At 39.5% G+C, this 12,586-nt stretch overlaps 1 protein-coding gene across 1 annotated transcript in view; it reads right to left on the reverse strand.

The window, feature by feature from the left end:
• vps35 (VPS35 retromer complex component) overlaps nucleotides 1-12,586 on the reverse strand; it is a 52,413-nt gene that overhangs the window by 10,202 nt on the left and 29,625 nt on the right. The window contains exons 8-9 of the mRNA XM_018672067.2: nucleotides 10,802-10,911; nucleotides 8,194-8,290 (exon numbers count right to left, since the gene is read on the reverse strand). Coding sequence (XP_018527583.1) covers nucleotides 8,194-8,290; nucleotides 10,802-10,911 — 207 coding nt within the window. The remainder of the gene's footprint in view (nucleotides 1-8,193; nucleotides 8,291-10,801; nucleotides 10,912-12,586) is intronic.

Below are 12,586 nucleotides of genomic sequence, written 5' to 3' on the forward strand. Positions count from 1 at the left end.
AAAACCTTTTGCCAATACCGCTGTGGAGTGTCAATGTGCTCTTTTGCAAACTTCAGGTGTGCAACAATGTTCTTTTTAGTAAGCAGCGGCTTCCTTCGTGATGTCCTGCCACCCTGCTTGTTCAATGTTTTACATACTGTAGACTCATGAAAACAGATGTTAGCCAGCTCCAATGACGCCTTCAAATCTTTGGCTGTCACTTGGGGTTGTTTCTTTACCTCATTGATGAGTCTTTTTTTGTGCTCTTGGGGTCATTTTGACTGGGTGCCCACTTCTCGGTAGAGTAGCCACAGTCCCAAAGTGTCTCCATTTGTAGATTGGTTGCCTAAGTGTAGACTGGTGAACTTCTTAAGTCGTTGAAATTACTTTATAACCCTTTCCAGCTTTATGTAAATCAACTTTTCTTGATCTTGATCATAGATCCTCTGAAAGCTCTTTTTGGCGAGGCATGGCTCACATAAGCATATTCTTCTTGTGCAGAGCAAACTCAAAAAGTTTCACATACTTTTTCTTGCCACTGTACAACAGCTTCCTCTTTCATGGTGAAATATTGAAACACTCAATGCCACCACAGGCGTGCCGTTCAACTACAAATTTGAAGACAATTGGATCAAATTTCTAGGAGTACGTTAAAGTACAGCAGCTGTAAATTCCAAAATTTGGTGTCAAAATTGCACACTAAAGGCCCTATTGGAATTGCTCTGATTATTATTAGGGCCCGAGCACAAAGCATGCAAAGGCCTTATTGGAGTTGCTCTGAGTATTTGTATTATTCCTGCAGGTGCAACCTGCCTAAAAGTGCTTAAAAAACTTTACACACGCATCAGACTTGCCGAAAATTTCCGAATTTAAGGGGTCTCGTGCATGGGCGGTGCAAAATGGCTCTATAGATTCACAGGAAGTCAGCCATTTTGATTTTAATTTGAAAATTTTGCAAATTTTTGTCCATTCTGACACGTTGTATTTGATCAAACTCCTCCTACAGATTTCATCATACCGACCTCAAACTTGGTCAGGATACTCTTAATGCGGCACCTCAAATTTTGATGTCTCGCCATGAAACAGGAAGTTGCATTTAAGTTGCTATTACTCTGCCACGCTTCCAATCTGCACCAAATTTTATAGGATCGCATGTCAGTATTCACATAAAGTTATAGCGCCACCTACAGGCAACAGGAAATGCAGTATTTTACACTTTGACGTGCTGTTGCAAGCAGGTTAACACAATCCATCTCAGATTTTGTCAGGAAAGCCTTAAGGCCTTCATGATGCCTTATTTTGAAAATTGTCTGTTGCCTGTGGCAAATTTATAATATTTTGCCATGAAACAGAAAGTACTGTATGCATGCATAGTGTCTGATCTGTGCAAAACTTCACACGTTTGAGGGCATAGCAAAATAGCTCAATAGTGCCCCCTGGAATTTTACAAAAACCCCTTGCCATTGGGCTTAACTTGTCCTAGGTGGATGAAAATTTGGTATACATATGTAACATACAGAGACACACAAAAAAGCCTCTTGACATCATGGCCTAATACCTACTGGAAGTCTGCCATTTTGATTTTAATATACAAATTTTGCTTATTTTTTGCCTTTTGGGAACATTGTATTTGATCAAACTCCTCCTGCAGATTTTATTATACTGACCTCAAACTTGGTAAAGATACTCTAAGACTTTTTTGATTAAAAGTTAACACAAGACTGTTTCGATGTCGAAGGGTGTGGCTGTGGTGGCACCTCAAATTTTGATGTCTCACCATGAAGCAGGAAGTTGATGTAACTTGATGTAACATGTTTGGTCAAATCTCCCCCACATTTCACAGGTTTTACAAGAGGCCTGTCCTGAACACACCTACACTCCAGGTTAAGTCATGATGCTACCTATTGGCAACAGGAAATGATGTGTTTCATCCAAGTGGGTTGATCTGATTCAGCTCAAATGTTGTGAGACAAGCATTAAGATCATAATGGTGCTTTATTGTCATGAGTCTTCATGGGATGCCCATGCTGTTGTGCTCAGGTGAGGTTCGATGCTTTGCCATGAAACAGGAAGTTGCTGTACTGCACTGCACTGTCTAATCTGCCCAAAACTTCACATCTGAAGTGTCATAGACTGAACACATCCAATATTCATGCCAATATTCAGCAACATCAAAATTGGTCAGAAAGGCCTGGTGGCACGGCAAATTTTGGTGTTTCAACATTAACCAGGAACTCAAATATACATTGTTTGATCTGCCCCAAATTTCAGAAGTTTGACAACAGGCCTGTCCTGATCACATATACATGCCTGTATTCAGGTATAGTGATAGTGCCACCTATTGTCAACAGGAAATGCTGTGTTTCATGCAAGTGGGTTTATCTAATTTGCCTCATTTATGGTCAGACAAGCAGTAAGTAATAATGGTGCTATATTGTGAAGAGTTTCGATGCTTCGCCATGAAACAGGAAGCTGTTGTAACTCTCATATGCACTGTCCAATATGCGCCAAACTTGACATATTTCATAAATGTCATGGCCTGAACACATCTACTGTATTCATCCACAGTCACAGCGCTACCTACTGGAAACAGGAAATGACATGTGATATTGATCATTGTTCTCCTTCAAGCCTGAGGGCAAAAGTACAGAGGTTTAAGCCCCTCTTAGGGTCTTTAGGATGTGCAGAAACTCATAAAACTTTGTATTCATGTTTAAATTCCTAAGCACTTTGATTTGATGTCACAATTGGCCACAGGCATCATATAGCAGCTCTCTAGTGCCTCCTAATTGTAGCACTTTTCAGGCAGTAGCCATGCTTGGATGCTCATGAAACTGGGCGTGTATGTCAGAAGTCATGGAACTTGATATCAACGCTATAATAATAACATATTAATAACAATTAAAGCTGCAAGCAGCATTGAATGGGCCCGCACACACCGCACCTGGTGGGGGACTGGCAGCTGTGGGGTCATAGCAGGTCGTACGATGTGATTTTGCAATTGCATAACCGTTGGACACAAGACTAATGTGCTAAAAATCACATAGTATAGCCCTCAGTTGGATCATGCAAGAGGGCAGCCACCTGCACAGACAGAGCCCAAGAGCAGCTTATTCATCTGTTGTTTTGCCCTCAGACTTGCCTGGTTTTAACTGGAATAAATGTCTCCGACCTAATGTGAAATGGATCTTTGTCAACCTACAAGTCATACAACATAGTTCTGAAATTACATGACCGCTGGACACAGAGCAAATGAGATGAATATCACTTACTGTGTCCATCAGTTGCATATTTCTATTATACACAAGAGCAGCCCTGTGTACAGACAGACCCTTAGAAGGGCTTAATCCACTTTCGATTATGATTTCTGACCTCATGTAAAATGGATCTTTACAAACCTGCTTGAGGAATACATCAATGTATATTACATGTCATTTCCTGTTTCCAGTAGGTGGCGCTATGAGTATGGCTGAATCTTGGCCTGTAGATGTGTTCAGGCCAACAATCTTATCAAACAAGTGAAATTTGGGGCAGACTGGACTGTATGTGTGAGTTACAACAACTTCCTGTTTCATGGTGAAGGTTGGAAATTCACCTCGCTGCCATGGCAAGGTTTGATGAAGACTCACAATCTTGACAATAAAAAATAAATATGGTTTTAATCCTTTTCTGATCACATTTGAGGTGAATCTGATCAACCCACTTAAAGAACAGTACAAAACGTGTCATGTCATGCTGCTTCCAACAGGTGGTGCTATTAGTATGGATGAATATTTGCAAACTAAATTCAAAATGGCTGACTTCCTGTTGAATTTAGGGTAGAGCTCCAAGAGGCTCTTTTGAACATCTTGGGGTGTTACAAGTGCCTGCCGAATTTGGTACACCTGTGAAAAATGGTACATGGGGGCTGCTTCATTTGAAATTTCTAGGGGGTGCCCTTGAGCCATTTTGACACACACACATTGACCTACATCAGAAATCAAGTTATGTGACTTATGACAAACATGCCAAGCTTTGTAGCATCTGAATATGCCAACCACCTGTAAAGTGCTAAAAGTAGTTAGGCAGCGCTAGACAGCTGCTGTAGCACGCCTGTGGCCAATTGTGATATCAAATCAATGTGCTTAGGTGTTTAAAAGTGCGATTGTAGAATGAATAATTGACCCAGGAAATCAACAATGGCTGACTTCCTGTTTGACAAAAAAAATCTCAAAAAAATAGGTACGTCTAAAATGATGAGAGCAATGACCTCACTGAATTTCATGAAAATCCAAGCACCTTTTTTCCAACATAGCCTGCGTTTGGGGGCGCCGTGGAGCCCACTCAAGAATAATGAGATGTTTGCCAGGTCTGAGGTATGTGCCAAATTTGGTGAGTTTTCGAGTGTCCTAAAGCTGCGTTTCAGGGGAAGGAATAATATTAACAATAATTAAAACTGCAAGTCGTTGAACGGGCCCTCGAATCCCCACAGGTTGTATAACGCAGTTCTGCAACTGTGTGACTGCCGGGCACAGAACAAATGAGCTTAAGCCTTTGTCCTTTGTACTCAGACTGGACAATTACCTGCTTTGCTTTTTGACCAAATGTGACATGACCTTCAATGGAACATCAAAATTTTCACAGTAAGGAATAATGAAGGCCTTAAGGCTTTCCTGACCAAATCTGAAGTGGATCACTTTAACCTGCTAGTAACCGGACACCCCAGTCTAAAACATGTTATTTCCTGTTGCCAATAGGTGGCGCTATAACTTGTGAATATTGTCATGTGGGTGTGTTCATGCCAGGACACTTATCAACATATTGAAGTTTGGGGCAGACTGAACAACGTATGGCTGAGTTACAGCAATTTAAATGCAACTTCCTGTTTCATGGCGAAGAATGGACATTTGAGGTGCCACCATGGCCACTCCTTTCGATGTCAACAGAATCTTTTAATAACTTTTAATCACAAAGGCCTTACGAGTACCCTGACCAAGTTTGTGGTCAATATGATAAAAACTGAGGAGGAGTTTGATCAAATACAATGTCCACAAATACCAAAAAGTGGACAAAAATTAGCAAAATGTTCAAATTAAAACGAAACTGTCCGATTTCCTGTAGGTTTGAGGCCATGATGTCAAGAGACTTTTTTGTGCATCTTGGCATGTTACATAATGCTTCTGAATTTCATTCACCTTGGACAAACTAAGCCCAATGGCAAGGGGGTTTTTAATATGGTCAAGGGGTGCGCTACGGAGCCACCTTACAGCGCCAATGAACAAGACCCCTATCAGATGTCAATTTTCGCCAGGTCTCATGCGTGTGCAAAGTTTCATGAGTTTTAGAGCATGTTTAGGCCCTCAAAAAAGCGATTTCAGTGTCACAAGAATATTAATAATTCCTACGATTACAATAGGGCCTGAGCATGATGTCTTCCCATGACATAGGAAGTTGATTTAACTTGCTGTAACTCAGCCATAAATTGTTCAGTCTATCTGAAATTGCACTGGTTTGAAAACAGGCCTGTCCTGAACACACCTACATTCCAGGTATAGTCATGGCGCCACCTATTGGCAACAGGAAGTGATGTTGTGTTTCATCCAAGTGGGTTGATCTGATTCACCTCAAATGATGTCAGACAAGCATTAAGATCGTAATGGTGCTTTTATGTGATGACTGAGTCTTCATGGGTCACCCATGCTGTGGTGCCATGGCAAGTTTTGATGCTTTGCCAACAGGAACCACAGAACGCTGGTTAAGGTAATAGCAAATTATTACTAAGAAGTTAAAATGACAGCTGTCCGTACGTAGTCTGACTGGTTAGTTTGCCACTAATCTCAAAATTTCACAAATTGTTGTAAACTTTACTCTCAAACAAGCCCCCGGACATTTTAGATTTCTGTTGACTGAGATATCGTGTTTACTGTGATTTTAATGTTGCTGTTATAGAAACAGCATTTAGTTGTATTTAATATATAACCCTTCTTCTCATGTCCTGAATTTATTCTTTTACAAAATGATAAATTTAAAAATCTATATATTTAGTAATGGAAAAAGAACCAGTAACAGTCTGAGCCAGACTGATAGGGATCTGGATGGATAAAGATTAAATCCTAATGATACCCATCCCTTACGGCTGGTTACTGGCTTCACCCTGACTTTAGGCAGATGAGCAAATCACTTTTCAAATCACTTCACTATAAGCCTTGTTTAACCAGTGATTTTTTGTGTCAAAAATATGGATTACTTTATTTTCTCCCACATTAAAGAGTAACTTAAGTCATTCATGTAGATTTGAATGATACTTTTATCTTTAAAATAAAACAACACATTGTTATTTCTGTTCTGTTCTGTTCTGTTCTATTCAGGGGTCTTGTTCATTGGTGCAATAAAATGGCTCCATAGTGCCCCCTTGGACAAACTCAAAACCCCCTTGCCATTTGTCCGAGGTGAACCTACAAGGAACCCCTACGAGGAACCTACAGGAAGTCAGCCATTTTACTTCTAATTTGAAAATTCATTTTTGGCCAGGAAATGACATGTTTTAGACTTTGACATCCTGTTACTAATAGGTTGATGTGATCCACTTCAGACTTGGTCAGGAAAGCCTTAAGGACTTCATGATGCCTTATTGTGAAAATTTTGATGTTCTGTTGAAGGGCATGTCTGTGGCGCCACCTATTGGCAACAGGTAATGATGCATTTCATCCAAGTGTGTTGATCAGATTCACCTCAAATGTGGTAAGACAAGCATTAAGATCATAATGGTGACTGTGAGTCTTCATGGGATGCCCTTGCTGTGTCGCGAATTTCGATGTTTCGCCATTAAACAGGAAGTTGTTGCACCTCCCACATGCATCCAATGTGCCCCAAACTTCACATGTTTAGTAAGTGTCATGGCCTGAACACATCGACATGCCAATGTTCAGGTATAGTCATAGCACCACCTGATGGGAGCAGTAACGCTGCATGCGGCTTTAATTATTATAATTATTCCGCAAACTAAATCACATTTTTGAGGGCTTTAGGATGCACGAAAACTCACCAGAATCGGCACATACCTCAGACCTGGTGAAAATGTAAATATTCTTTAATAACTGGGCTTGGGTGTGGTTGACAGGCTCCACAGCAACAACAGTGATGCGATTTCAGATCTATGTTGTATGGCTTGCAGGCTGACAATGATCTACTTCACATTAGGTCAGACATATTTATTATGGTTGAAACCAGCCAAGAGTGTACTTGTCAGGTCCGAGGGCAAAAGGACTGAGGAATAAGCTGCTCTTAGGCTCTATCTGTGCAGGCTACCTTCATGCATGATACAAATATCCACCTGAGGGGCACAATATGTGATTTTTAAGTCATTTGTTCTGTGTCCAATGGTCATGCAATTGCAAAACCATGTTGTGCGCCTTGCAATGACCTCCGCGGCTGCCAGTCAGTTGACTGGTGTTGGGTACAAGGGCCCGTTCACCGCTGCTTGCAGCTTTAATTAATATCATGTTTCCTTTTTGCACAAACAATCTGAATAACAAAAATGTTCTGCAGACATGTGATGCAGAAAGGAGAAAAAGTTGGTGGTAAGGGGTGGGGTACAGAACTAAAAATGTGATGTCTGAGCATGTTAGAAATCAAATGTGTTTTAAAGTCACTCCAAACAGTTGCAGCAGAAGGCGGATGTAGAAGGCACAGTAAGGATAACAGCGAAAATTTTCAGCAACTCGCAACTCTCAGGGAAGACATTCATAGCGTTGCCATTGGTGGTTAACATTTGAAGTGCCACAAATAGTAGTTTAGCAAATGAAAAAAGAAAGCCAAAGTACATTGCCTGGTTCCTCTCTTACTTCCACACAATTGGCAAATCACAGAGTGAACTGAGAGTGAATGTTGGATTGTCACTTTCAGAGTTCAGAAAATGGTCAACACAGACCCCAATCTACCAGTGAAAAGGCATTGGGGAAAGAGTTTCTGCCTGTATCCGACCATCTGACATGCAGTACTGATCACTTGTATTTATTAATATACCATGTAAGAAGTGTTAATGGCGATGATAAAAGGTCCAATCTTGGCAGACTGTTGTAACTTTCACAGAGAACACAGATGTGCTATTAATCATGCCATATAAAAATTTCTTGTCCTCACCTTGAGAAGTAAATCCTGCCTAAAAGGGACTTTTTTTGTGTGTTTATACAAATTAAATTTTCTTACAGAACAGGTAAAGCTAACGTAACCTACCTGAATGACAGTGGCCACTTGCTGAGAGAAGATGTCAAACAATTTGATCTCAGCTGGAATACCAGGGCCATCTTCTCGATGAGCAAACAGAGCAAGTCTGAAAAACAAAACAGAAATTGGCAGCGAGACTAAGTGCATTCCTACTGTTAAGGTCACAAACAGGGATCATAAAAGAAGTCTTGTTTATACCTCCTTAAAGAGTAACACACCTTTCTGAGATAAAAAAAAAATTACATGCACAGTCAATTAATTATATCTTTTGAGCCTGATCAGTTTATTTTAATAGAGAAAACACCCCTTCAAAGAGAATGTGTTATTACATGGCTGTTACAGGTGAATATTGTATCTTTTGCAAGCCCAATTTCTTATAATGGTTTACTTAGTTAGCATTACATCCCATCAGTGTAATGTTTTCAGCAGCAGATATTGCTACTGAACTCCAGTGATGGAGAGGATCAGAGTCAGAGTGGAGGACAGGACAAAAAGTCAAGGCAAGAGTATTAATTTGTCAAGTCACTGGGAGTGTATTAATGCAAAGCAAATGTTTACCTGATTTTAACAATTTTTGACAGCATATTAAAGGTGCCCCGTTCAACATTAAACACAAGATGAAATCTTACATAGTTAACAAACAGCAAACCTGTTTAAAATCAAGCTAAATAAAGATAAATAAACAAGCGAAACAAATATAAAATTAAGATCAGCTACTCTTGCAGTGTAGTTCAACATAAATATAACATAAAATCCTTTGCTTTCATTTACACATTTCATAATAAGCAAAATGTGGCCCTGTTATTGGATAGTCCATCTACACAATTCACAACCAGAGGAACAACATTTCAGCCTCTTATTTCAAATTTTATAAAGCCTCTTCACGCACTCCTTGTAGTCCACATTAAGTGGTAATTGTCGTTTTCTTCAATCATATAATTTTTAGAACCCCAAAAATATGTTGCTCGTAAAAAGTGCATGTGTCAGTTTAAAGCATGGTACACATATGTGTGTGCATATGATCAGGATGGTACCACCTCCACCTCATTTTGAGCAAGGAAAAATTCTGATATTCCAGGGCAAATTACATGACAGCTCTCAACCTGCCATTGTGAATTGTCAGCTAAGCACAATGCAAGAGCTTGAGAAATTCTCAATTAACACTCAATAACCATAGGCTCCTCTAAGAAATTAACAGAGGATCTAAAAATGGAGCAAATAGATGCCTACAAAGCAGGGAAAGACTATAAAAAAAAATCAAAATCCTTCAAGCATTATTTTTCCACTGTCCAAAATGTCGGTAAGAAATTGCAGTTAGGGGGAACTGTGGAAATCAACACAAGACTGGGGGACCAAGAAAACTGTAAGATAAAGCTGCAATACTGCTGGGTAGAATGGTACAGCAAAATCCATGTGATCAAAAAGGACCTGCAAGTAGGGTTAGCTAATACAGGAGTGTTAGTGCTCCCTTCCACTGTGTAGCATTGTTTTCAAGTCATCAAAGGATAACCTTACATGTCACCTCATCAAATGTCAATGTCTTAAGCATGCACAGCAACACCTGTATACGCTAAAATCATTCTGGAAAAAGAGTAGAAGTTAAAATTACCTTAATCACCATAGGTGATTTTGAAGAAAAAAAAGAAACCGCGCTTTATGAAAAGACCACCTCTCAAACTGTTAAACATGGGGGTGGAAATTTAGCAGGCAGAACTTACCGGACCGGAGCTAAGAATATCAGAGCAGACAAAAGTCACTGTGCCCTGTTGCTCTTCCTCCATCACAGTTAGTTTTGTAGTTTGGACATTTTAAGACAAGATTTGGTTGTAAAGCTTACAGCCTGTTGCACTGGTGATCCTGCAGTGCATTGGCACATTTTAAGAAATGATCAGTCAGAGCTTAACATAGTTGATTTCCTTAGAACATGGCAGTAATGTGATCTTAACAGCTTCCCCAAATTTTCAGGCTCATGTTAAATATTCTCTTGCTGAATGAGTTGTATACACTTCTTTTCACTTCAAAACTCAACAAAATATGTAATTTGCTCAAGGTGCATACAACTGCGTAAAAATAGCAGTTAATTATCAGCAGTATGAAAGATTGTGAGCATCAGAGAGTATCAGTAGTATCAGTGCATCAGGGTTTAAATGCATTTTTAAAAATTTTGAGGGGGGTGTATTGAGGCTGAAACCAGTAATTAGCTTGCTCTTTAAGTGTTGCTGATGGTGAGTATCCCCCCATGGATGCAAATAGGGTGGACAAAATTAACTTAATTAAAACACTTTTAAAGATCAATCCAACACAGCACCATTTAAACTATTGTCTAAAGTTAGATTAAACAGATAAAACATGTCCCTGACTCACTTCCAAAAAAGACAGCATTACAGTGTTTATTGCATGGCTATCATACTGGATTGTGTTAAATGGTGTAGAATTTTCTGGGTACTTTAAGGATGCAAACAATTCACAACATTGGTTGTTTGTTGGTTAATTCTGCTCAATCAAAATCTGCATATGCAAATAATGCCATTGCTGATGGAGTGAAATGTCAAACCAAAGAGGTATTCACAGAGTTTCTATTCCATTAACTTTGTTGATACTGTGAATTAAACTGTACCTGTCAATGAGGGCAATGATGATGTTCTTGACATTGACGTGTTGATGAAGCTCAGCACAGGAACGCAGGAAAGGGTTCAGGGTCTGAAGGTGGAACTCATCTGGGAAAACCTTACAAGACAAGACTATCTCAATCCAGGAGTGTAGGGCTACATTTACATTTCATATTATTTATTTATATATATATGAAAAAACATTAAGTTTGAAGATTCACACAAGAACTCACCATGTCACTATTTTGGATTCACAGACCGCCCCACCCAATACACGTTACATTAACGTTAAACTCACATTTATGCATTACACTAACGCACATCTCTCCGGACAATCACTGCCACGGCCACGCATTTGCACTCTACATTTTACATTTAAATTATATTTATGTTCCCTGTACATATAGTAATTGCTTTTGCTCTTTACTCCTTACTGTCTTTGTGTACTATCTCTGTATTTTTAGCACCAATATACCAAGACAAATTCCTCGAGGGAGGAAGGTCTTAAATTTATTCTGCAGCGTGACAGCATAATCCCAAGCATTCAGCCAGTTGTACAGAACTATCTTTAGTAACAAGACCAAGGAGTCCTGCAACAGATGCTATGGACATAATAGAGCCCTGATCGCAACACAATTGAGCTAGAGTGGGATTACATAAAAAGAAAGATGTAACTGAGTCAACATAAATCCACAGAGGAACTGTGGTAAGTTCTCAAAGATGCATGGGAAAACACACCTGCCAAGAACCTTAAAAAACAGTGCATAAGCATACCTTGGAGAATTGGTGCTGTCTTGCTGTCTTGTTTAGGCAATGGGCGGTCACATCTACTACTGATTTGAGTTTTTTTTCTGTTTCCTGCAGTTTGTATGAGCGTGATTGGTAAATAAAAAACAATTCATGGCTTTATATCTAAAAGAATCCTCACTTTTAGTGCCTATAATCTTTACATAGTACTGTAGATTTCATGTAAAAATAATATTGATTGCACAAATCAGCTAAAATGTTGTATGATACTGGCTCAACTCAACAGCGACCATGACTATTCAGGCAGAACCCAAACCTGACCCAAAACCTAAACCAGTCTTTAAAATCAAATTTCCACCTTTACTTTCCTTTTTTCACTCTTTGTACTGTGGAGGTACAATGGACTCAATCTAGAAGTGGATTTAAGGTCCCATATTTAAAACTTCTCGGGTGTTTTTATTTGATGTTTTGATATCCCTAAGAATACCCCCCCGCTCAAGTTCTCCTCAGTACACCTGTACTTAGGCAGTTTATTCCCAGCATCTTGGAGAAGTTGCCTCAGTTCTTCTGTGGATTCAGGCTGTCTCAGTGTCTTCTATCTCTTCATGTAATCTCAGACTGACTCCATGATGTTGAGATCAGGGCTCTGTGGGGGGTCAGACCATCTGTTGCAGGACATCCTTGTTCTTCTTGTCTCTGAGGATAGTTCTTTTTGATGCGGACTATGTGATTGGACTTATTGTCCAGCTGCTGAATTAATCTGAGACTGATCAGACACCTACCTGATGCTACTGATGAAGGATAAGAGTAAAAACATCTAGAGTGCCTAAAACGTCTGCACAGTACTGTACATGTTCCCTTGCTCACCAACATGTGCACTCTCTGTTTCTCTCATCCCTTCACTCCTCTGTTCATTCTTTCTTTCGCTCTATTTATTTGGGGATTCATTAAATAATTTTTAATTGTCAGTATCATCATAATGATTTACATCACTAATAGTCAGTGTGCAACTTGTGTACCAAGTATCAATCTAAAAATCTAATGAC

The sequence above is a fragment of the Lates calcarifer genome, unplaced genomic scaffold (assembly GCF_001640805.2).
Source record: "Lates calcarifer isolate ASB-BC8 unplaced genomic scaffold, TLL_Latcal_v3 _unitig_950_quiver_259, whole genome shotgun sequence".
Classification (NCBI taxonomy): domain Eukaryota; kingdom Metazoa; phylum Chordata; class Actinopteri; family Centropomidae; genus Lates; species Lates calcarifer.